This window comes from Mesocricetus auratus, unplaced genomic scaffold (assembly GCF_017639785.1).
Source record: "Mesocricetus auratus isolate SY011 unplaced genomic scaffold, BCM_Maur_2.0 Super-Scaffold_100028, whole genome shotgun sequence".
Classification (NCBI taxonomy): domain Eukaryota; kingdom Metazoa; phylum Chordata; class Mammalia; order Rodentia; family Cricetidae; genus Mesocricetus; species Mesocricetus auratus.
Window position 1 is genome coordinate 10,293,109 of NW_024429209.1, and position 26,079 is coordinate 10,319,187.

Genomic DNA, 26,079 nt, shown 5'->3' on the forward strand with positions numbered 1-26,079 from the left:
AAGGCAAGGGGCTGACAGAGGCAGGCAGGTCGACTAGCAGAGCCCGGCTGCAGCCACCATCACGATTGCCACGCCCAGTGCTGGGGCTGCTTGGTGACCCATTTCTGGGTGCCCTGAACACCATGGACCCCAGTGGCCAGGCCTGCGCACTCTCCTCACTCTATGTGGGCGATCTGCACCCCGATGTAACCGAAGCTATGCTCTATGAGATGTTCTCCCCCATCGGCACTATTCTGTCCATCCGCGTGTGTCGGGATGTGGCCACCCGGCGCTCGCTGGGCTATGCCTACATCAACTTCCAGCAGCCTGCTGACGGTGAGCCCCAGAGAAGAGTAAAACCTTGCTTTTAACATCCTTGGGCAAAATAATGTCCTTTTGATAACCCCTATTCTGAACTGGAAGGTTTTATTTCAAATGAACTTCTCTTAGCTAAGTAATAGTGATTTTCTATCTTTTAGGCAGAAATGGGCCTGTAACTAATTGTTGATATTTAGTATAACATATCCTAGCCGGTGAAGAAGGGCAGCCTGTTTCCATTTTCTGTGTCACAATTAGGGAAACTGAGACCCAGACACTGGGAGTTGGAAGGCAGGCATCTAGAGAATTGGCAATTACTGCTGGGTGTGCCAGTTGTTGCTGAGTGGCTTTGGTGTTGAGCAGACCTGGATTAAGAATCCAGGATCATACAGAGAAACCCTGTCTCGGAAAAAAAAAAAAAAAAAAAAAAGAATCCAGGATCTGTGTGACATTGGGCAAATGGTTCAACCATTTTGAACTCAGTTGCCTAAGTGGAAGGAAAACTGGAGTTCTGCCTCCATTCCAGAGTGGCTATATCAGAGATTGACAGCACCTGGAAGGAGGCTGCCCAAAGCCTTGCAGGTGGAGAATGGGGAAGCCTAGGATCTCTGCCCTCCAGTGTAGCCTGACATGGGGTCTACACCAGGTGCCTCACCTTCCTGATTCCGGAAAAGCTTCATTGTCTCGGCTTTGTCGGCCACTGGGGGGAGGGGATTGCTTTGTAGTTGTCAGCTGAGCATGTCTGGGCCTCTGCTGAGAATGGAGGACAAGGGTTAAGAGCCATGGGTTTAGCCTGGCGTTGGTGGCACACGCCTTTAATCCCAGCACTGGGGAGGCAGAGGCAGGCGGATCTCTGTGAGTTCGAGGCCAGCCTGGTCTACAGAGTGAGTTCCAGGACAGCCTCCAAAACAATACAGAGAAACCTTGTCTTGAAAAACCAAAAAAAAAAAAAAAAGAGCCATGGGTTTTGCTGGAGCTGTCACTAGGTAGGATCAGCCTTAGTGGGACCAAGGCCTGTTCCTCAGTAGCATGAAGGATGGAGAACTGGAGTGTGAAGGACCATTTGGGACACTGGATGTACTCTTTAAGTGACAGCCTGTGAACCATTCCAGAAAAGTAAGCAAGAACTGGCCTCCCCCAGCTACAGGCAAGAAAATTAATTTGAGACCAGCCTGGGCTATGTATTGAGACCCTGTCTCAAAATGAAGAAAGACCCCGTAGTTCAGGCATCCTGGGTGAGTCGAGGGGTTCCCAGAATCCAGGGTGTTCTCTCCCTCTACTGTACCCCACTTCTGCCTCCTCTTGCCTCTGCAAGGCTCATGAGTGAAACAGGACCTGACCCTCCGGGACAGTGCGGGGATGGGAGATCTGAACTGTAGGGTTCTGTTCCTGACTGGGTATGTTGGTACAGATTTCTGTGCTCCCTCTACTCTGTTCCTTTTGCCCCTTCTGTGCCTCTGAAGCTAGCACATTATGTGCAAAAAAATAGGCTGTCAGAGTAGGTGGATGGCAGGCAGAGGTGGCTTGACACACCCCATTTACCAAACACCTGTTCCCCAAGTAGTACACAACTCAAGTACCATTAGATGCATGCTCTGTTTCCCAACCAGCTGATCGCCCAGCAGCTGGTGCCATTGCTTCAGTTAGGTGTGGGTAGGAAGGTACCACCATCTCCTTACTTCACAGGTGGGGATGAGGGACTGGTGAGGGGGCTGCTTCCCTTTCCTTTACCTGCTCATCCATGAAATGTCCATTCAAGGCTAGAATAGCCTGGGTCTGCCTTTCCAGGCCTCAGTCTCCCCATCTCTAAGACAGGATCCATGCTACTTGCTGAGAGTTGATCTTTCCAGAATGTCCAGGGAGTACCATGTACACTAATTCCCTCAGCTTTAATCCACCTCAGTCTCCAGGCTCATATCTCAAGTGAGAACCAGATTATGGCTTTCCTTCCCTCGCTCCTAGTAAGCACCATGGAGACTCAGGGTCACAAATGTCATCTAACTCCCCCCTTTCCCTCCTTGCCTCCTCCCCAGCGGAACGGGCACTGGATACAATGAACTTTGAGATGATCAAAGGCCAGCCCATCCGAATCATGTGGTCCCACCGAGACCCAGGGCTTCGAAAGTCTGGCATGGGCAACATCTTTATCAAAAACTTGGAGAATTCCATTGACAACAAGGCTCTCTATGACACCTTCTCCACCTTCGGGAGCATCCTCTCTTCTAAGGTGGGTGTGGCCCTCTAGGAGAGTCAGTTGATGTCAGATACCTCTGTGGTAGAGGGATACCAACCGGCACCCCATTCACAGGCTTTGGGTACAGCAGGTTTTGTCTTCTTAGAATCATTAGGTCACACACACACACACACACACACACACACACACACACTACTCACACACACACACACACTCACACACACACACACACACAATAGCTAGCTCATGGAATAATCACCCTAGCTCATGGCTGTCAACAACACTGTTATTTAATTTATAATTCTGAATTGGTGATTTGCGTTGAGCTCAGTTGGAGAGCATTTCTGGCCTTGGTTGGCTTCCCTCCCAGGCAACCTGAACCTGGTGGGAACTCTCAGGAGGCCCTATGGGCTTGGGCGGCTGTCAGTTGAAACATCTGGGATTTCCTGGGTGGTCTTCCATGCTCCTGTAGGCTAGCCCAGGCCTTTCTCACAGCTGTGCCAGGTCTCAGAAAACTGGAAGCAGAAACTCACCAGGCTACCTGTAACTTCAACTCAGGATCAGGACCCCTTTATTCTTCCTGTTCTCTATAGACCAAAGCCAGTCACACACCAATCCACATTCAAGCGAGGGGGTGGTTAACAGCAACCACAAAACAGAATTAAGTGTCTGGTTATGATAAAGTTATTAATTGGGGACATTGTAGCAATTGGCAGACACATCTTGCTTCTGGTTTCCCTTGCTGCTGGAGATGGAACCAACTCTACCACTGAGTATCATGCCCAACCCCCACCACGTCATGTTTTTAAGAACTTTCTTACATTAGAACGTAAAGTCCATTTGAGTGTCGTTATTATTTCTAGTCACTGCTGTGTCTCTGAGTCTCCTATGTGCTCAGTTTCTGCATCCATGGGGACACTAATTTGCCCCCATTGTGACATTCAGTAAGTACTGGATGAATTATGATTTGAGAAAGGTTCTGATTAGTTCTCCAACCTTATATATGAGGCTACACAGGACTAGAGACTTTACAGCAGGCCAGTGTGTGCTAAGTGGATAGAGCCTAGGTGTCCTAGATGTCACCAAGGATGGCCAGTTGTGCCCCAAGAGGTCTCTAGAGGGACAAAGGCAGAGGAACCATGATCTCTGGGTTTGAGCCTCTCCTGAACACTGATCTGAGCCCCTGCAGTCCCTAAGCTCTCAGCTGGACCCTCCCACCTTCCCTGTGAAGAGGGCCTGTCTGCCACTCAAAGGAGCAGACTGACACCTGGGGTGGGTTGTGTTGCTCCTTGCTTTGATGACCAGAGGGAGGAAGAAGCTTAGTTGTGGGGTCAGCTCTTACGTACCTTCAGCACATTCTTTCTGTGTGCTTGGCTGTCTGCCTCTGTAGGCACTCTGGATTCCTCCCTACCACTCCTTAAGGTGTCCCCAGGAGGATTCTGAGTTTTGCTTGAGGCCTCAGGTTTGGAGCAATAAGGTTGCGAGTCCGCTGTTCAGTGCAGTACATGCATAGGATTAACATTAAAAGCTTTGGGTTTAGGGAGGTGTTGGTGGCACATGCCTTTAATCTCAGCATTCTGCAGGCAGAGGCAGGTAGATCTCTGTGAGTTCGAGGCTAGCCTGAAGTTCCAGCACAGAGAAACTCTGTCTCAGAAGCAAACAAAAAAAGCTTTGGGTTTGAATGATTTTGTGGGGCTTTTGTTGTTGTTGTTGTTTGTTTTCAAGGTTGGTTGGTTTGATTGGTTGGTTTTTCCAGACAAGGTTTCTCTGTGTAGCTTTGCAGACCAGGCTGGCCTTGAACTCACAGAGATTCACCTGCCTCTACCTCCAGAGTTCTGGGATTAAAGGCTTGCATCACAACCACCTGGTTTGTTTTCAGGTTTTTTGTTTTGTTTTGAGACAGGGTTTCTCTGTGTGGCCATGGCTGTCCTGGAATTCACTCTGTAGACCAGGCTGGCCTCAAACTCTGAGATCTACCTGCCTCTATCTATTGGGATTAATGTGCCAACACTACCTGGGGTTTTTTTGTTTTGTTTTGTTTTGCTTTTTGAGACAAGGTCTTCCTCAGGCCTGGCTGACCGTGAGTTAGTATGGCTGTGTAGCCCAACTACTCTCAAACTCAAAGCAGTTATCCTGTCTCAGTCTCCTGTGTGCTACTGTGCCTGGCTTTATAGCCAATTTGAACTAGTGGGTTCAAATTTACCAGTTAACTGAAGCAGATTAAGCAAGGGGAAATCTGTCTTCCCCCCTTCCTCAGGCCTTGAGTCCTCTGGGCTACTAAAGACTGGATAGCAACCCTCGTGTGACATAGGCAAGTCCTTGTCGGCCTCGGGAGACTATGTTGTGGGCTTGCTTAGAAACAAGGTCCCTACAATGAGGTCTCTACCTCCATTCCAGGGATCTTGGCTGAGATTAGTAGGAATGACTGGAAATTGGGCTAACAGGGAAGACTGAGGTTCTTAAGGAGTCAGGGGCCCAGAAAGGAGGGGGGCATTAGGCCAATCAGGAAAGATTGCTGTGGCACCATGAGAAGAACACATGATCTGAGTCAGGTCACCTAAGTGCACAGCCAACTGCATAGCAACAAGGAAATATAATACATTGGGTCAGAAAGAGGACTCGTACGGCCGGATGTCCTGAGTTCAAAGATTGTCATTTCTTGACTCTGCACCTACTCTGGCTTCCTTGAAAAGGGGCCATGGTAGCACTCCCTTCATAGGGCTGTGGGAGTTATGTGCAGCCTATGAAAAGGTGCCTGGGACATGAAACGTCCATATGAACACACAACAATTATGAAATTGCTACGGAATAGTTGACCTTGGACCAGTCATTTACCCTAATCTTCCCAGTCTCAGAAGTTAAGAATTGCCTGGAGAGGTTCTCCTGGAACATGGAACAAGATAAGTATATGTCTTTAGCTGGTGATGAATCCAGAGTGGGTGGGGGAGAGTCAACATGGCTAAGTCTGGAAGGCTTGACCTTGAACTAAAAGTGAAAAGGCCCTGCTTGGGGGTGGAGCGGTAGAGGAGTTTGTGATGGGTAGGAGTTTGAGGCTTGTATTTATTCTATGTATGTGTTTGTGCCTGCTTGTCTCTGTGGGCATTATGTGCAGCAGGCAGTACCCCTGAAGGCCAGAAGAGGGTGTTGGGTTCCCTGGAACTAGAGTTACTTGCAGTTGTGAGCTCTCCAGTATGGAATGAAACACAGGTCCTCTGCAAGAGCAGCAGTGCTCATAACCACAGGACCTTCTCCCCAACTCCATGCAGGATTTGTCGTGCAGGGCCCATCAGAGGAGCCTAAACCTGTCAAGCTGACAGGTTCCTCTGCATGGCTGAAACCATTGGAAGTTAAAGGGACCTAGTCACAATTGAGTTTTAGGAAAAGAAACTAAAATATAAGGCTCTGCCCTTTCCAGCCTGAGCTACAAAGTAAGATCCTACCTCAAAAATCCCCCAAACAAACAAAAGCCAACATGTGTGTGTGTGTGTGTGTGTGTGTGTGTTTGCGTATTTCAAAACTTCCTATTTGTAGATCCCACTTTAACCCAAACAGGCTTGGTTTCTGCCTGCCCCTTAGTTATCTCTTTCAAATAACCGTCAGCCTCATAACCCACCACATTCTCTCCAGCCGCGTGTGCAGTAGACCAGGACAACTGTACACAGCTTATATCACTAGCCTCCCCTGAGATGCTCACAGTATCTCCAGTTTGCAATCAGGATGGGCGCAGCTATGGGGTTGAAATCCTAAGTCCGCTCCTCCTTATGCTGTCACCTCAAGCAAATGGATTGGTCTCTCTAAACTTCATTCTCCAAATCTAAACTGGGGCCGTTCTGAGGTTAAATCTGTCTCCCCCCCATCAGATGAAACCCAAGGTCTAGTGCCTGTTATAGAAGGCTGTCACCGAGCTCCAGCTACACAGCTGTCTTTTATACTCACCAACGAACATTCATGTACTAGTCATTACCCCTCTGTCCTCGTTTTCTCCCTGAAGTCCCTGTCGGGTGGTCTCTCTGTCCTTCCTCCCTGTGACCCAGGTAGTGTATAATGAACATGGATCGCGGGGCTTCGGCTTTGTACATTTTGAGACCCATGAGGCTGCCCAGAAGGCCATCAACACCATGAACGGGATGTTGCTGAATGACCGAAAAGTGTGAGTTCCCGGCCCTGGCGGGAGGGCAGAGGCTGAAGGGGCAGAACTGTGGAATAGGGAGTGTTGCTTCTGCGACTGTCTATGGGCACGAGGTGCTGGCAGAGCTCTTCCTTGGAATGTCACCTTGGGTGAGTGGCTCGGCCTCTCTGGGACTCTTGTGTAAAACTGGAGTTGGTAGGCATCAAAGGACTATTCTGAACCATGGATAAGACTTCTAGAGGGAATAGCTGATGGCCGAATCATCGATGGGCTTGATGACTTCATCCATTTTTCAATGTCCATATTGCTGCTGTTTCTTTCCTCTGTCTTGTGTGTTGTTCCATGGGATCTGGGGGCAGACAGGAAGGCAGGCATCTGTTTGGACAAGCAGCAGGCCTGTCCGAGTTTGGTATCATCCCACTTTACAGATGGGAAAACTGTGCCGCAGATCCGGGGAGAATCTGCCTCTGGCTTCTTCTTTCCAAGTCTGGAATCTGTCCATCTGGTGGCCCAATCACCACATTCAGCACTGTGCAGGGAAGGCAGCTGTTTTGTTTTGTGTTTTTTTTTTCTTTTTGACACAGGGGCCTCATACTATACAGCTGGAGACGATCTTGAACTCCCCAGCCTTCTGCCTCCACCTCCCAAGTACTAAAATTACATGTGTGAACGACTAGCCCTGCCTAGAGAGGAGAGTTTTGAGCTGCCAGAGGCACTGGGTTATTTGATCTGGAGTTTCTCTGGGGAGGGAGCTGTGTACTGATCTTACTGCTTTGTTCTGAGATTCCCTGGATTCAGATAGCAACCACTTTTCTGTATTGACCTCTGGCACCTGGTGTTCAAGTCCTGGTGTCTGCTCCAAGAAACCTGTGTTCCACATACCACCTGCCTTTCTTATGTCTGGCATTTGTTAACCGAGGGTTATTTTAAGCCAAGTGCAGTAGTGTGCGCCTGTAGTCCGGCTGCTGAGGCAGAGGGATTATTTGAGTTTAGGAGTTTCACAGACTTCTGGGTGACATAACAAGATTCTCATAGTCTCTCTGTCTCTCTGTCTCTCTGTCTCTCTCTCTCTCTCTCTCTCTCTCCCTCTCTCTCTCTCCCTCCCTCCCTCTCTCTGTCTCTCTCTCTCTCTCTCTCTCTCTCTCTCTGTCTCTCTCTCTCTCTCTCTCTCTCTCTCTCTCTCTCTCTCCCTCCCTCCCTCTCTCTCTCTCTCTCTCTCTCCCTCCCTCCCTCCCTCTCTCTCTCTCTCTCTCTCTCTCTCTCTCTCTCTCTCTCTCTCAAAAATGATTCTTAGATGTGTTTATGTAAACTTAAACATTTCTAGATTTTTCCTCTTTTTGGCTGTGCTTGGAATTAAACTAGGGGTTCACACGTGCTAGGCAAACACTCTGCCACCAACAGCAAACTATATCCCTAGCCCAGAATCTCCAATTTTTTTTCAGAAACTTAAATTTTTAAAAGGAACTTTTAAAAATTTTACATACCAATCCCAGTACCCTCTCCTTCCCCTCCTCCTGTGCCCTCCACCCTACCTCTCATCCACTCCTCACAGAAGGTGAGGCCTCCCATGGGGGAAACTCCAGATTTAAAATAAATGTCGTATTTAAATGATGACAGTCTGTCTTCACCCATCTCTAGTGATCCTGGCACTGACGATGTCTGATTAGCTCACCCTCGCTTCTCTGGTACTCTCCATGCTTGTTAAATGAATAATTAAAGCCCCCATGGTGTGACTTGGACCCCAGATTCACAGAAATGAACTCTGGGGCTCAGAGAGGTTCAGTAACTTGCTTAGGATCACACAGCTAGGCAACTACAGTGAGGATCCGAACTTGTGTCCAATTCCAAATGCATGCTCTTCTCTCTTCTTTGCTGTGCTCTCAGCTACCCCGTCTAGAGCATCTGCCCTGTATGCATTTGTTGCTAGATTAACGTTCTTGTAAGCTCGGGCTTCTGTGTGCATTTGCCACTAGACGAAAGTTCTTGTAACCTTGTGCAAGGTGGAGCTCTAGGCTTCTTGCCTATTGAAAACTGCTGAGCTTTGGATGCATTCCATGGAGTATGACTCTGCCAGGGTTCCCAACAACAGACAGGAAACTAAAGGACAGCAATCGGTCCAAGTGACCCAGGGTTGCCAGGCGAGCTTGGACGGGGATGAAGGGATGATGAGCTTGGACTGGATGAAGGGATGATGAACCTGGGCTTTTACTCTGCTGATGTGTCCACAGCTTTGTAGGCCACTTCAAGTCTCGTCAAAAGCGGGAGGCAGAGCTGGGGGCTCGGGCCCTGGGATTCACCAACATCTATGTGAAGAATCTGCACATGGACTTGGATGAGCAGGGCCTCCAGGACCTCTTCTCCCAGTTTGGTGGGCATGTTCTCCAAAGGAGGAGGGGGACACTATTCTTCTTCCATGCCCAGGTCTGGTGGGAGGAGGACTTCCCTAGGATTTCCTGGGGATTTATAGGAAGGAAGTAAACACGCTGGCCTTTTTCCCCAACCCCCTGCTAAGCCAGTTCGGTCCTTCCTAGGAAAGATGCAGAGTGTGAAGGTGATGAGAGACAGCAATGGCCAATCCAGGGGCTTCGGCTTTGTCAACTTTGAGAAGCATGAGGAAGCCCAGAAGGTAGGTGCCTCTGTGGACCTGCTCCAGTGAAGAGGTACAAAGCCAGGACTGAGAAGCCAGAAGATCAGGAGCGGGCCTGCAAGTGGAGGGCAAGAAAACACCCTCCCCTGGCTCAGGATGCCAGGATCAAAGGCTCTAGGGTTATCTGTTTGTGTTGGCTTCTAAGCCTAGAAGTTCAAAGAATTGAACATTTAGGTGGGGAAGCAAAAGTCCTCACTATGGATACATATTTGCTAATACTCTTTTTTTTTTCTTGGTTTTTCGAGACAGGGTTTCTCTGTAGCTTTGGAGATTGTCCTGGAACTCACTTTGTAGACCAGGCTGGCCTCGAACTCACAGAGATCAGCCTGCCTCTGCCTCCCGAATGCTGGGATTAAAGGCATGCGCCACCAACGCCCGGCCAACTGACCTCATTTTTTCCCCCCTTTGGTTTTATGAGACAGGGTTTCTCTCTCTCTCTCTCTCTCTCTCTCTCTCTCTCTCTCTCTCTCTCTCTCTCTCTCTCTCTCTTTTTAAAGATACACTTATTTATTATGTATGCAGTGTTCTGCCTGCATGCCTAGGGGCCAGCAGAGGGCGCCAGATCTCATGAATAGTTGTGAGACGCCATGTGGTTGTTGGGGATTGAACTCAGGATCTCTGGAGGAGCAGCCAGTGCTCCTAACTGCTGAGCCATCTCTGTAGCCTAATAACTGACTCCTTTTTTTAAGAAGAAGCCTCCTCTCCCTCAAATATTTCTTCCCACACCAGCAAAAAAAAAAAAAAAAAAAAAATCCCGAACACTGAGTCAGTATGCTCTTGGACCTGACTTCCGATGCTTTCTGTGAATAGACAAGGGGAATTCAGTTCTCAAGTGGATTACAGAGAGAACCTGCTTGGTTCCTCGGTGTTCTGGCCGAAGATGCAGGATTTTATGTTATCTAACAGGTTCATGCCATTTAAGAGAAGAAAAAGTTTGGGGCTGAAGAGATGGCTCAGTGGTTAAGAACACTTGTTGCACCGGGCGGTGGTGGCGCACGCCTTTAATCCCAGCACTTGGGAGGCAGAGGCAGGTGGATCTCTGTGAGTTTGAGGCCAGCCTGGTCTACAGAGCTAGTTCCAGGATAGTCTCCGAAGCCACAGATAAACCCTGTCTCGAAAAACCAAAAAATAAACAGACAAACAAACAAACAAAAACCCCACTTTCTGCTCTTCCAGAGGCCACTGAGTTCAGTTCCCAGCACCCACATCAGGCAGCTCACAACCTGTAACTCCAGCTTTGGGGGGGAGGAGGTCTGATGCCCTCTTAAGCACTTACCCACAGGTGGCATACTGACACAGATAGACACCAAACACATACATTAAAAAATCTTTTTTAATGTTTGAAAACAAGATTGAGGCAGCTGAGAGATGGCACAGTGGTTAAGAGCACTGGCTGCTCTTAAGGAAGACTCAGGTTCAATTCCCAGCACCCACACGGCAGCTCACAACCACCTGTGATTCCACTTCCAGGGGATCTGGACACCCTCTTTGGGCCCCCATGGGCAACATACACAGACACAAATGCAAATACTTATACACATAAAATAATAAAATAGCTTTAAAGAAATTTTAAAGATACTTTTAAAAAGAAAAATCAGAATTGAAGTGCAGATGTTTCTAAAAATCTTTATAGAAAAAAAAGGAAAAAAGAATTGTTCTGTGTTGTAAACTATAACATGAAGGATGTTATTTTGGAAGAATGATTTTTTTTTTGCTCAAATTAGCCCATGTTGTGGCATTAGAATAGGTCTAGCCTATTTTGTAATAGGCCTTCTAGGACAATTTAAAGTTCACAGCCAAACTGAATAGAGGGAATGGATAGTTCATACGTATGCCTGTCACCTCACACACACAGCCCCCCCAGTATCAGTATCCCCCACCAGAGTGGCGCATTTGTCACACTGATGAACCTACTTTGGCACATGCACCATTGTCACCTTTTGAGTGTCCCTAGTTTACAGCAGGGTTCATTCTTGGTTGGTGTTGTTCACGCTCTGGGTTTGGATGAATGTAGAAGAGTATGGAGAGTGTTCTCACTCTCTAAACCCGTGCTCTGAACATCTTTTCCAATATTCTAGCCCCCGGAGCTTTTCACTGGCCTCATAGTTCTGCCTTTCCCAGAATGTCACTTGGATAGAGTTAGACAGCTTGTGCCCTTTACTGTTTGGTTCCTTTCAGTGTAATCCATTTAAATATTTGGTATTTAAATATGGGACTAGAGAGATCCAAGTTTAATCCCCAGCCTTCACATTAGGAGACTTAACAATCCCTGTAACTCCAGCTCTCGGGGACCTGATGTCTTCTTCTGGCCTCTGTAAGCACTTGCACACAGGTACTCATACCCTCACCCAGATAAACACACCTACACATACTTTAAAAAAAAAACCTCAAACTTTTTAATATGGAAAGCTTAACATTAATTCTGAGTTTTGTGTTTGGGTTTTGTTTTTCTTTTCTTTTTGTTCAAGACAGAGTCTCAGCTTATAGCCCTAGAGTAGACTAAACTAGTTGTGTACTTAACTGAATCCCTCTGCTCCTGTCTCCTGGTGCCAGGGTTTACAGTCATGTTGTTGCCACACAGGCTTCTCTATTCTGCTTTTCAAAATAAAAATGTAACGAAAAATTTAAAATCCACAATTTACTCTAGACTCTTGTGCAATATCTTTTAAAAGCGGTTGTCTTTTATGAGGCCTTTCCCTGGTATTTATTCCCAGCTAGGAAGACCAGCCTAGTTGTAAGCTGCCTCCTCTGGCCCCAAAGGCAAAATGGGAGATGGGGCCACATCCGGATGGTTCACCATGTGTACTCTTCCTGCCTTCCAGGCCGTGGACCACATGAATGGGAAGGATGTGAGGGGACAGCAGCTGTATGTGGGTCGGGCCCAGAAGCGGGCAGAGCGGCAGAGCGAGCTGAAGCGCAGGTTTGAACAGATGAAGCAGGAGAGGCAGAGCCGCTACCAGGTGAGGACAGGCCTCACAAAGGCTGTGGCTTCTGTCTGAAAGTGGGGTGGAGGGGCACTCTGAATGAGAGTCCTTCCCACAGCCACCCTCCTTCTAGAAACATGGCTTGGGGCTGGAATCAGATGGGGTAGATGTCACCACCTGGCTTGTGACAGAGGAGAAGTAGCATATAACTGGACCACAAAGGGCTGTTTGGAATAATCTCTCTCTTCTCTCTCTCTCTCATGTTGGGATTATAGCTATGAGCCACTATATTCTACAAGTTAACTAATTAAACCTAATAGTGTATATCAATGCAGTGTAACTTTTTAGAGATGAACCCCTCTAAATTTTTTAAATACAAGTACTAGATTTTATGGAGAATGTTCATGGTGTGTGTGTATGCATGCATACTCTATTGTAATGCATCCATGTGTAATAGTTGCCAGTGAGAGACAGCTTTCTTCTCATTGCAGGGACACTTGACAATGTCTTTCAGCTACCACATTTCGGGGTTTGGGGGGCATTCTGGCAAACATCCTATGGTGGGCAACACAGCTCACACAACAAAGAACTGGCACAAGAGGTCGTTTTTGACATCTCTAAGACGGGGATTGAAGTTTCCTCATCTTAGGGTTGATGTATGAAAGGGCTTAGAGTGTCACCTTGCGTCACGTAAGATGGAAGAGTGGCAGCTATCCTATACTCTGACTAAAGCACAATTGGCCCGTCAGGAGTTTTGCCTACAGCTGTTCTACCCAGTCTTCGGAGAGCTGTGTGGCTGAGCTCTGAGCCTCACAGCCTGCTGTAGGTAGGTCTGAGACCTCCTTCTGTGGTCCCCATGTGTGGGATGAGATGCTGCTAGACTCTGCAGGTGTGTGGAAGCGGTTGTAGGCCTTACACGTCATGGGAGCCGCAGTAGCTGGGGATGGACAGACTGAGTAGTTACATGAGGCTGGGCCCTGCATGTCCCTTGTGGCTCTTCCAGCCGCTGATCCAACCCCACACCACGCTGTCTGGGAGGAGAGGGAGGGCGCATTGAGCACTGTCCCTTCTTCCAGGGTGTGAACCTTTATGTAAAGAACTTGGATGACTCCATTAATGATGAGAGGTTGAAGGAAGTTTTCTCTGCCTATGGAGTGATCACCAGTGCTAAGGTGAGGACTGCAGCACTCCCTGCCCTGCCCTTCACGCTGTCCCCCCTGCACAGCCCCCAGCTTCTCCCCCCCTGCACAACCCCCAGCTCCTCACCCCTGCACAGCCCCCAGCCTCTTGCTTGGCTTCCAGGCACTTTGGGTTGAGTTCTTCTTTCTGGCACTGGCTAACACTTTTGGAGATCCACCAGCAGTCTTGTCTGGATTGGACGGGAAGAAATCAAACATATAATCTAGCTGGAGGGCTGGGCTTGATGCACTATAACCTTGTTTTATTCAACAAACATCCACTGACACCTACTATATGTCGGTTCCAAAAAATTTACAGTTTCTGAGCCTCAGTTTACTTTTCTGGAAAATGAGACAGCCAGGCTGTCACTCATCACTCTTCCCTCATTCTTCCTCATTTGTTGAGTTCCAGCTGTGTGCCCAGTCCTGTGAAGTACCTAAGATGTGACAAATGGCCATTCTACTCAGCAATTCCATGACTGTGAAGGAGGCTTAGAGTCCATGTCTCATTCACAAGATGAAGGTGCAGCATAGACTGTGTGCTTCTCTGCCCTGGCTTCTCATCTGGGTCAGACAAGATGCATGTACAATTCTGAGGGCATGACCTGAACATTTGACTTTTATTTTTACTTAAAAGTTTATTACATTTGCCGGGCGTTGGTGGTGCATACCTTTAATCCCAGCACTTGGGAGGTAGAGGCAGGCGGATCTCTGTGAGTTTGAGGCCAGTCTGGTCTACAGAGTGAGTCCAGGACAGGCTCCAAAACTATACCGAGAAACCCTGTCTCGAAAAACCAAAAAAAATTTTTTATTACATTTTATTAAGTATGTGTATGTACACACATGCCCAGAGTTCAGAGGTCAGCCTGTGAGAGCCAGTTCTCTCCCTTCCACTGTGTGGCTCTGAGGGTTCTAATTCAGGTCATCAGGCCTGGCAGCAAGTACCTTTACCTGCTGAGCATCTCTCCAGACCTAGGGACATTTGACTTTATAAAAGCAGCCCAGGTGATTGTAAGATAGCCTGATATTTATTCATTTCATGCTAGGTTCTGTGGCAAGCATATACAGATACTTAAGCCATGATCTGTACCTTTGAGGTCTTCCTGGCCTGGTGATGAGATCAGATGCATCACTGTTGTGAGATGGGAGGCCTGGACTGGGGCGAGCTCAGTTGCTAAAGTGCTTGCTTTGCCAGCATGAGGACCTGAGTTCTATCCTAAGGGCATAGGTAAGATAAAAGGCCAGGTGTGGTGGTGCGACTCTGTGTGCAGTGGCACAGCACCGTGTGTGGTGGTTTGGAGCTGTGTGCGGTAGTGCAGTTCTGTGTGCAGTGGTACAGTTCTGTGTGCGGTGGTGCAGTTCTGTGTGCAGTGGTGCGGTTCTGTGTGCAGTGGTTTGGTGCTGTGTGCAGTGGTGCGGTTCTGTGTGCAGTGGTGCGGTTCTGTGTGCAGTGGTGCGGTTCTGTGTGCAGTGGTTTGGTGCTATGTACTGTAATCCCAGATAGATTGAGGGTCAGTCATCCTCTCGAACTTGAGACCCTGTTACAAAACAAAGGTGGATACCACTTGAGGAATGATACCTATGGTTGTCCTCTGGCCTCCGTTGAGACGTGCATGTTAACCTGCACACATACAAACATGTGTTTCTGCACAGGAGCACACATACAAACATGCACACACCCACACGATGGGAGGCAGTGATGGAGAAAGATGGGCCTCATTGGCACAGGAGATGACTTCCTGGAGGGATGAAAATGACTCGACTATGAGGAGACAGGGAACAGGGATAGGAAGAGGTTGTATAGTGGGGATTTATCTAATTATTATTTTTAGATTTATTTATTATGTATATATACAGTGTTCTGCCTGCATGCCCGAAGAGGCACCAAATCTCATAGATGGTTGTGAACCACCATGTGGTTTCTGGGAATCGAACTCAGGACCTCTGGAAGAACAGCTAGTGCTCTTAATCTCTGAGCCATCTCTCCAGCCCTGGATATATATACACACACATATATATATATATGTACACATACATATATATATATATATGTCTATTTTATACAAAATATGATAAAAATCAAATGAAGGTAAATATATTGTCTACTGTAAATAAGCCACTGCCAAGTTCACAGTAAATTCCACTTAAGTGTTAGGTTTACTAACTTTATTGTTCCCTTTTAAAAACTATCTGCTAACAGAAGTCCTTAACAATATGTTTGCATCAAGACTTCTCATTCCTGGATTGGAGAGATGACTCAGTGGGTAAAAGCGCTTGCTATACAAACATGAAGATCTGAGTTCAAATCCCCACAACCTATGTAAAAACCTAACTCTGCTCAAGTATGTGCTTGTATCCCTAGTGCTGTGTTGGGTAGAGACCGGAGGATGGCGGGGCCTTGCTGGCTACCAGTCTAGCTTCAGGTACAGTGAGAGATTCTGTTTCTCAGGAATAAGGTAGAGAGTTCTGGAACAGGGTGTGGAACATCCTTCTTCAGCCTCAATGTGCGCGCAGCACACACACACACACACACACACACACACACACACACAGTGACATCTGGTCCTGATGAGCTTTTGGTTCCCTTCTAAGAATAATTTGCATAGAATAAAATTCATAAGATCGTCAGAAAGCCAATTGTGTTGAAATCTAATTATAAAAATACTAAAGCAACAACACTATGTGCTGTGTGGTTAATGTGTTAAGCTAAGATCCATCACAATAGCAGTGAGAATAAATAGCACACTGAGATCAACATTAGTGTGACATAAAATATTTGATTTCACCAGCAAGTCACAGGCAATACTGCTATGTTTATTTTTTGTTGCCCATCTTTGAACTGAAGAAAATAAAGACACTGTTGCACAATTCTCTCAATGCCCACCCACCCCATCACCCACCCCCATTTCAGTTTTATAACCAAGAGGTGAGGCAGTTTGAGAGTCACTGTGTCTCAGCATAAACGCTACTGGAGCGGTTATTTAAAGGGACTGTTGTGCCTCCGGCCTAAAAAGAGTCAAGAATGTATTATACATCTGATTTGGGAAGTGATGAAGATACATAATTAAAAAACTTCAATCTAGCTGGGCATTGGTGATGCACACCTTTAATCCCAGCACTCGGCGGGCAGAGGCAGGTGGATCTCTGTGAGTTCGAGGCCAGCCTGGTCTACAGAGCGAGTTCCAGGACAGGCTCCGAAACAATACAGAGAAACTCTGTCTTGAAAAACAAAACAAACAAAAACAACCACAATCTGAGCAAAGCCTGAAGTTGGGATAGTAGCATTGTAGTTGGCAGAAGCTAATGGTAGCATAGTCAACAGCAGTGAGGAGCGACTGGGTCTGAGATACACAGCCATGTCTGCTTTTCTTTTCTGATTGGGGGATGTTAGGTAGGAGACGAGGTCTCGCTGTGTAACTAGGGTGGGTTTGAACTCAGCATGTAGCATAGGCTGCTCATCTGGCCTCAGCCTCCTCAGCGCTGGAGTTAGAGGTGCGCACTGCCGCCTTGTTCCTTGTGCTGCTCTTTAAGCTTTTCTGGAAGTCTGCAGCCTCCAAAATAATACGGTTACTGTAAAAGGGCAGCTGGGAAATTCTTGCAGACTTCTGAAGAACCTGGCCCCACACCTTGAGGAAGAGTAGAAATCGCCAGATTGTCTCGAGTCCTGGCTGTGTTTGAGGCGTCAGGTCGGTGGCCTTGGACAAGTTCCTCTTGAGTCCCCTGTGAAGGGGAAACTCTGTGGCCTCCCTCCCTCCTCAGGAGTCTGGATGTAAGTGACAGAGACTGCTGAAGCGTGTGGCACACAGTAGGCCTCGGGACGTGAGGGGTGCACAGCTCTCTCACAGCATGTCACAGGGTCTGCTCAGTGATGGGTGCAGTCCCAGAGGAGAGGTATGTATCCCAGGAGCCTCGCCTCTCTGTACCCAGCAACCCTTGTCTTGTCTTGCTTTTAGGTGATGACAGAAAGTAGCCACAGCAAGGGTTTTGGCTTTGTCTGCTTTTCCTCTCCAGAAGAGGCAACAAAGGCTGTGACGGAGATGAATGGGCGCATTGTGGGTACTAAGCCTCTGTATGTGGCCCTGGCGCAGCGCAAGGAGGAGCGGAAGGCCATCTTGACCAACCAGTACAGGCGGCAGCTCTCTCGCCCTGTCTTGAGCTCCTTCCCGCAGCCCCCCAACTACGTACTGTCTGCCGTATCCCAGGTGACAGTGTGCCTGCAGCTCCCGCAGGGGGATAGAACTTCACAAACATAGGTTCTGTTGAAAACACCTTGGGCAAGCTGCTCCAATCCCTTGAAGCCTCATCCACCCCATCTTTAAAGGGGCTTTCTTGTTTTCCCGTCGGTGTGAGATTCCTGAAGGCTGTGTGGAAGGGGCTCTCTGGTTAAATGAGTTTGGGAGGTCTTATATTAAGTACTGAAACCTAAAGCTGGGCGGTGGTGGTGCATGTCTGATCCCAGCATTCAGGAGGCAGAGGTGGGTGGATCTTTGTGAGTTCAAGGTCAGCCTGGTTTACAGAGCAGGTTCCAGGACAACCAAGGCTACACAGAGAAACCCATCTCAAAAAAAAAAAGTATTGAAACCTCAATTACTTTATTGTATACATTATCTTCTCCAGTTATTGGCTCTCTCTCTCTCTCTCTCTCTCTCTCTCTCTCTCTCTCTCTCTCTTTTTTTTTTTTTTTTTTTGGTTTTTTTGAGACAGGGCTTCCCTGTATTGTTTTGGAGGCTGTCCTGGAACTCACTCTGTAGACCAGGCTGGCCTCGAACTCACAGAGATCCGCCTGCCTCTACCTCCCAAGTGCTGGGATTAAAGGCGTGTGCCACCACCGCCTGGGTATTGGCTCTCTTAAACAGCCGTTGTGCCTGTAGTATTTTCCCAACTCAGATAGCTGCTCACGCACCTTAGCATGACCTGGCTATTCGTGTTCTGAGAAGTATGGCTAGGAGAATGACATCATAGAACTTAATGCAGTAGGAAGATGTGCCTGATTGAAGATCACTGGCTTACTAACATCCTTTAGCAATTGGTTATGCTTGTACAAACTGGAGTGACATAGTTTGTCTAGGTTACTGGGCTCAAATGGTTGAAATAAATCTGCGAACTTGCTCTGAGGGCATTAGGGATAAAGGGCATCCTGAGATGGGAGAACGGAGCCTTGGTGTTAGCTTTGTAGGCTTGAGCTATCTCCTGCAGGGGATGCTGTGGTTCTTGCAGTGGCAGCCCTGAAAAGATACGAAGGCCCTCTCACCCTGAGCCCTCTTCTCCCACAGTCTACAGCACAGGCTGTGTACTATGGTTCTGGCTCCATGGCTCCAATGCAGCCTGACCCCAGGTGGACAGTCCAGCCACACGGACCTTCGTGTAAGTAACCCAGCCCTGCTACCTTCAGCCGGGCCTTTGGGTGTGAGAGTCAAGAGTAAAGGTGATGTATAACTACGGGGTCAAGCCTGGCTTTGCGTTTCTCGGTGTTGGCTTCTTCCTCTGAGCCTCAGTTACCCCTTCCCAAGTTGGGACCAAATTACATGTTCATGAAGCACTGTGACAACCCTGACAAGGACACACAGAGTGGCCATCGTCAGTTATCTCCAAAGGCTACTCTGATTTGTGGCTGAAAGTTCTTGCAGAACAGAGGAAAAGAAATGAAACCCTTCTGTCTAAATTATTGGTGAATAGCTAAGAGCCAAGCTTGCACTCAGTCCCTTGGGACTAAAGTGAGAGATCAGAATTTCAGGGCCCGGGGGGAAGTGGGGGAGATACGGACTGGTTTTGTCATTGCAGATTTCTATACATCCTCCCCAGAGTTCTTGGTCTAGGTAAATTGACTCTCTTTCTCTGCTGTGAATGTCTAGTTTCTCCCCAACCCTGGGAGCTTCAGGTCACAGTGTGCTTCTTTGACCATCACCCCAAACCTCTCTCTGTTTTTCTCTGTGCTATAAGCTACCTGCCCTCCGTCCGCCTCAGTGGTCCAGCCTCTCGGCACGATGCAACATCCCCGCATTCACCTCAACAGTGCCAGCCAGGCCTCCAGCCAGGTGCCTCACACACAGAGAGTAGGTGAGTGTGATCAGCAAGGCCAGGATACGGAATGGAAGGGTGTCGGTGGGGTTGGCAGCAGAGGGCAGTTTAGACCAGGCTCCGCAGTGACGCTGCTGTCTTGAGCCAGGTCAGCTTTGGAGGCTGTCTGTAACATAAACGCTAGCATGGCCTCCAGCCCTTGGGAGTCACTTTGTGTCCCTTGCTGATTGCTGTCTCTGCCGACTTAATCTTCAAAGTAGGACCCATTTTGTTGTGAGGATTGGTGAGTTCACAGATAGGAGGACTCCAGTCTTAGCAAGTATTGAAGCTGCTGTGGCTGGAAGACCAGAGTATCTATTGGCCAATATCCTCGTATTTCTGTGCTGGCGCTGTGTTCAGCACAGGGGGTTCTCCCGGGATTCTGCATGAATGAGCCAGATGAAGAAGTCCCTGGTCTTACGTATTGCCAGGCTTCAACATGCATGTTCATTGTTATACTTTTCAACTGCAGTAAAAGACACACAATGTAAAATTTACTTTTTTTTTTTGGTTTTACGAGACAGGGTTTCTCTGTATTGTTTTGGAGGCTGTAGGACCAGCCCGGCCTTGAACTCACAGAGATCCGCCTGCCTCTGCCTCCTAAGTGCTGGGATTAAAGGCATGTGCCACCACTGCCCGGCAAAATTTACTATTTTTTAAAGTTTTATTTTTATTTTATGTGCATAAGTGTTTGCCTCCATCAATGTATGTGCATCATACGCATGTGGGACCCACAGAGGTCAGAAGAGGGTGTTGGATAACCTGGAACTAGAGTTACAGTCAGTTGGATGTTGGGTGCTTGGAACTGAACCCCAGTACTCTGCAAGAACAATGAGAGAGTTTTAGTTCTTTTTTCTTTTATGTTCATGTTTTGCCTGCACATATGTCTGTGTGAGGGTGTCAGAAGCCCTGAAATTGGAGCCACAGACAGGTGCGAACTGCCATGTGGGTGCTGGAAATAGAACCCGGGTCCTCTGGAAGAGCAGACAGTGCTCTTAACTGCTGAGCCGTCTCTCCAGCCCGAGCTTTACTTTTTTAAGTTACAGTTTAATTTCATACAATATATTCACATTGTGGAGTATGAACTTCAGCATTTGCCTCCATCATCTTTTTTTTTTTTTTGGTTTTTCGAGACAGGGTTTCTCTGTGGCTTTGGAGGCTGTCCTGGAACTAGCTCTTGTAGACCAGGCTGGCCTCGAACTCACAGAGATCCGCCTGCCTCTGCCTCCCGAGTGCTGGGATTAAAGGCGTGCGCCACCAACGCCCGGCCGCCTCCATCATCTTTAAAATGCTTTCGCTTGTAAAACTGAATGTCCCACTAGCCATAGTTCCTCATTTTGTCCTTTTTTAGTCCCTGAAAAGACCACCATTCCACTATTGGCTCTTTGGATTTTCAGTGGCTCTTAGCTAAAAGGCTGAGAAGCGATTGTGTTTGAGTTTGAGTATGGTTACTTCCCGGAAGTGGAATCAGGCTACCAGACCTCTGTGACTTGCTTTCACCAGCACAGTGTCCTCAAGACTCAGTGGTGTCCTAGCATGGTGCTGTTTCCTGCAGATGTAGATTTTGGTTATGCATTGAGCTGTTGATGAACACACAGCTGGCTTCCAACCGTGAGCTCTTGTACATTAACTGCTACTATGAATGCTGGCAGACATCTTGGAGATAACCTCCTGAGACCCTGCTTCCAATTCTTTTGAGTACATACCAGAACTGAGGTTGCTAGATACGTTGACTCTTTAATTTTTTTCAGGAAACCCTCATATTGTATTTTTATAGTTGCTATATACCTGATATTCTTGTCTACAGTACATAAAGGTTTCAATTTCTTTACTGCTCCACCAAAATTTTCTATCTATTTTTTTCTAAGTGGCTATTTGAAACCACTTTCTTCTTCTTTTTTTTTTTATACAGTCAACATTGGTACCCAGACTACAGGATCAGGTGGGGAGGGATGCTCTATTCCAGGCCAGCCTCTCCTGACACATAGAGGAGCTTCAGCTGTACACAGTGCCCATGGGGTAAGGCTGCCTACTCACTGTAGGTTCTAGGTATCTTGGCTTGTAACTTTGGCTAAGGTGTTTTCCCTCTGGTCTTTGCTTTTCTTGGCTTATAAAATTTCATTTACTAATATGTGCAATCAGTCAAAGATTATTCCTACTAACTGAGGGGGAAAGGAACCATCATCACATTTTATTGACTGGTTACAAACTTTTTGTCTGGGTTATTATCAAAACGAAAATTGAACTTTCTGTAAGTAGGAATTCTAAGAATATACTGAGTACTGAAGGAATGAGGTTAAAGCTTCATAATAGGACTAAAAACGTTTATTATAATTAAACAAAGGCTATCTCTGTATCTCCTTATGTTCCCCTCAAAGGTTTCATATTCAACATTATTGAAACATGTCTAGGATGTCAATATGTCTTGTTTGAATGATTTCTTGCAAAATGAACAACAGTCTTTAAATAGCAACAGTACTTTAAAAGTTAGCAAGATATAAGAGGGCTGAAGGAAGAGGCACGAATTCTAGGCCAGCCTAGGTTAAATAGTGAGTTCTAGGCCATCCTGGGCTATGTAGATCTTGTCTCAACACACTCACACATACTGTCGAGATGTATGCCTACTGCTGATGTGTTCATAAAGCTTGCTGGGAAAAGTGCTTTATTGAGTGCAAAGTGATTAGTGAAGTGTGTCTCTCATGTGACAGTGTTTTGTTTTGTTTGTTTGTTTGTTTTTTGAGACAGGGTTTCTCTGTGACTTTGGAGGCTATCCTGGAACTAGCTCTTGTAGACCAGGCTGGCCTCGAACTCAGAGATCCGCCTGCCTCTGCCTCCCGAGTGCTGGGATTAAAGGCATGCGCCACCACCACCCAGCATGACAGTGTTTTTGAAAGGGCCTTCTTCGTTGGTTCCCAGCATCTCTGTTTGAGCCTAACTCTGTCTTCTAGTCCATGCCCTTGCTAGGAATTCTCTGTCCCAACCAATTGTGCAGACGTTGCTTCCCTCTTCCAGAACCTTCCCTGGATGTTTATATTCACTCGATGAGGTAAGTGTGTGAGGCCTTTCTTATCCATGTGGTTAAGGAATGTGTTCCTGGCACCGTGTGCAGGTCCAGGAGTCGGCTGTGTATGTCCCTGGCCATCAGCCTCTGACTGTGTCCATGTTGGCTGCTGCACCCCTGCATGAGCAGAAGCAAATGATTGGTGAGTGGCTGGCTCTCCTACACTGGGGAAGGTAGGAGGCTTGAGAGCTGCCTAGCCTGCTGGGAACAGCTTGAGTGAAGACAGACTTGGGAACAAGGTCTAGTTTCCTCACTGAGGTATGAGGTAGTTTCACCCCGGCTGCCTCTTCCTAAGCCTTTGTCCTCTTGTCTTAAAGTACTGGTGGGCTGATGCTCCCAAGGCTTTTTCCAGCTTGGTATCTGACTCTGACTTGAGGTAGGAGATATGTGGGATCAGGGCCAAGAAGCAGAGCAGGAGAATGCCCATGGGTTTCTACTGGGAAATAGGGTTCAGAATGTCATTACATGTCTTCACACCTCTTCCAGGGGAAGCCCTGGTCAAGTTTCATCTGTTTCCTGGTGCCCAGTGCAGGAGGGGGGAAATAACCTAACCATGTGCTGGGTTAACACAGGTGGTTCCCTCTGGACTCTGAGCTCCAAGCGCAGTCCTTCTCCAGCCCTAGAGTTTCTGACAGGCTCCCGTAAAAGCTGGCACTAATGGGGCTTGGGGATCTGTTCAGTAGGTAAGAGTGCTCCCTGTGTAAGCTTGAGGACTTGAGTTTGGATCCCTAGCACCCATATAAAAGCTGGCCATGGCTAGGCATGCCTGTAACTCAGTGTTGGGGGATGGAGACAGGAGGATGGCAGGAACTTGGTGGCCAACCCACCTGAACAGCCAGCTTCAGGGTCAGTGAGAGACACTGTCTCCAGGGAGTAAGGTGGAGAGTGATGGAGCAGGACACCTGATGTCCTCCTCTGACCTCCATGTGCACGCATACTGGCATGCAGGCACACATACGTATGCACACACATGTGCATGGATGTGATGTTGCTAATGTTGGAATGAATGAGCAACTTGCTCCTGGTCGGCACACTCTTCACTTCATGGCCATGTAGACCTTGAGCCCCTTCACTGAAGGCCCTCATTGCGACTACTCCATTGTTTCTTTAGCTTACCTACTAGACTTTGTCACTTTATGCCCCTCCTTAACACAAGAAAATTACATATGCCTAATGTAGGCTCAATTGGCTTTTGTCTGTAAACACTGTCATTTCCTTATGGGGAGACCTTTCTACTCCCACTCAAGCACCCCCATCCTGGAGTGTCCCTCCATGCGTTGTCAAGGTAGGCAGACACCAAAACTAGGTTGTAATAATGGAAGGTAAACTTACTCTGTGTGCTTGCCTCCCACACCTCAAAGTCTCAAGTCGAGACTCACATCTATCTGGAATCCCAGCATGTCCAATGAGAACCACTTCTCACAAAAGGAACACACAGTCTTGAAACTTAACTGACTTTGCTGCAGATTTCCTTACATATAATATTCAACTCGGCCCTTCAGATTGCCCTCCAAGGTGGGTTTGCTATGCCCACTTTATAGAAGTGGAAAGAGAAGTTTTCAGGAAGGTTAAATGACATAGCTTGCTTGGGGTGACAGGTTCTAGGACAAGATCCCAGATGCCCTCATTGCTGCACTCCGTGATGTCTCCACTCCTGGGTCCTGGGCTTTGAGGCAGGTGTGTGCATAAGCTATGAGGTTGTTTCACACAGGGGAGCGTCTCTACTCCCTCATCCAGGACACCTGCGCCCCACTGACTGGCAAGATCACGGGCATGCTGCTGGAGATGGACAACCTGGAGCTTCTGTTATTGCTGGAGTCCCCAGAGTCCCTCCATGCCAAGGCAGGTGGAGGCTGGGTGGCAGGGTTGTCCTAGCTAGGGTGTGGCAGCTGCCATCAGTCTGCTGGATTGAGTGTTTGCAACTTCAGCCTCTCCACAGACAAGCTCTGGGTAGCTCCCTAGTGAATCTTCGGTACTAGTAGCTGTGTTCTGACTGGACAGAGTTGAGTCCAGCAATGCTACCTCTATTTGCGAAGGTAGCAGTGGGGCTGGGATCTTGTGAGCCGCAGAGGATGAGGTTCTCCATGAATCCTTTATCATGCTGAGGCAAGTGAAATCATGGCTCTTCTGGGGCCCTACTGGGCAGCTGCACTAAGCCCCTCTCTCTTGCGTCCCCTAGATAGAAGAGGCGGTGGCAGTGTTGCGGGCGCATCAGGAAACGGAGTCAGCCGAAGGCAACAGGAACTGAACACAGTGGGTGGCTGGGGGCGGAAGGACCCACGACAGAGCAGCTGAGCTCTTCTCAGGAGACCCTGTCGAGGCCGACATCCAAAAACTCACTTGTGATGTGCTGGTGACTGAAGCGCCAAGGAGTTTGGTGAAGTTGAAGTCATAGGAGACACACGCAGCTGTCCTGCCAGGCCTCAGACTTTACTGCCTGGCTTCCTTCTGCCCGTCTGAAGGCCTGGTCTGCTGTGAGATAGCCCACCTTCTTATGACTGGGTGTCTTACATATTTGGGAACAATTTTTTCCTTCCCCCATTGAAAATGGAACCCTCACTCCTTTGACTGCCAAGTACAGCATTTCTGCTCTTGGTTCTAAGGTCCTGTGAACCCTAACTTATTTCCTGATTGGCCTCTCTGTTCTTGAGCTCTAGAGGTGAAATGAAGGCTGGACGCACAGTCCACTGCTAATCTTTTTCCTTTGTATATTAAAAAACGTTGCAAAATCTGTCTTGCCTCCCAGGGGGCTTTCTTGTGTCGGAGGGAGGGTGGAGGCAGAGAAAAAGATTTTACTGGATTGGAACTTCGGCTTTAAGGAATAGAACCCGAGCCCCAAACAAGTGCTGAAATACACAGACAGTGTGCATATTAGAGCAGGAGAACTGCACGGAGCTTTAGGCATGTAACAGCTCCAAACTACAAACTGGCCGTCAACAACAGATGGTTAAATGGGTACCATCATGCAATGGGCTGAGCAAATGGACTAAAGCTCTGGGCAGCCTATCTGAAGTATGTGGCATTTCTGCAGGCCAGATAAATACCACAGAAGCCAGCAACTGCATGTGAGTCCCAGCTGACCAAATGTTGTATAATGCAATAGGAATCCTATAGAAAAATACTTGATTACCTTTCTTTTCTTTTCCTTCCCTTTCCTTTCTTTTTGATTCTTCAGCTGAGACAGCGAGAAAGATGGTTTATTGTTCATGGGTTACACTTGGCCACAGAGTGAGAACAGAACGAGTCCAGAACGCAGCAGGTCCAGGACAGGGCGGAGGGCCAGTGGGACTGTTTAGGTTGCAAGGAAGGCCGGCAAGTCTTGGAGGTGGTGTCTCTGCGAGCAGACGGTGAGGTTCCAGGTCCATTGAGACTTGCACAGCACACAGTCCAACAGCGTGTACCAGCATCTCGTCCTGGCCTTCGGCATCCCTTACCTCTGCTCCTCGGCCTCTCTAGGTGGCCCCGCCGGTTTACCTGGACCCCTGCCTCATCCTTCTTCTCTTGGCCTCAGCCTGCACATTCGCTTCTTCCTCCACTTCTCATGGCGCAGGAGTCCCAAGGAAGATGGCGCTAAGGCCGAGAGCTAGATAAC

General features: G+C 47.9%; 1 protein-coding gene across 2 annotated transcripts; it reads left to right on the top strand.

Moving 5' to 3' along the window:
• Pabpc1l (poly(A) binding protein cytoplasmic 1 like) lies at positions 1–25,218 on the top strand. Of its 2 annotated transcripts, none has more exons than XM_040732988.1 (14): positions 1–315; positions 2,331–2,524; positions 6,526–6,641; positions 8,849–8,988; positions 9,152–9,246; positions 12,090–12,227; positions 13,268–13,363; positions 17,323–17,571; positions 18,643–18,733; positions 19,310–19,426; positions 21,339–21,445; positions 22,536–22,629; positions 24,199–24,329; positions 24,667–25,218. In XM_040732988.1, the coding sequence occupies exons 1-14, from the start codon at positions 123–125 to the stop codon at positions 24,733–24,735; spliced, it is 1,830 nt and encodes a 609-aa protein (XP_040588922.1). In that variant the 5' UTR covers positions 1–122; the 3' UTR covers positions 24,736–25,218. The 2 variants fall into 2 exon arrangements, with proteins under 2 accessions (XP_040588922.1, XP_040588921.1); XM_040732987.1 differs by having other exon boundaries at positions 2–315; positions 24,225–24,329.
• Positions 25,219–26,079: the final 861 nt, after the last annotated feature.

Coding starts and splice junctions, on each gene's coding strand:
- Pabpc1l (XM_040732987.1), top strand. CDS start 123: ATGGACCCCAGTGGCCAGGCCTGCGCACTCTCCTCACTCTATGTGGGC. Junction 9,247..12,089: donor AGCATGAGGAAGCCCAGAAG/GTAGGTGCCTCT, acceptor CCTGCCTTCCAG/GCCGTGGACCACATGAATGG. Junction 22,630..24,224: donor TGAGCAGAAGCAAATGATTG/GTGAGTGGCTGG, acceptor TCCCTCATCCAG/GACACCTGCGCCCCACTGAC.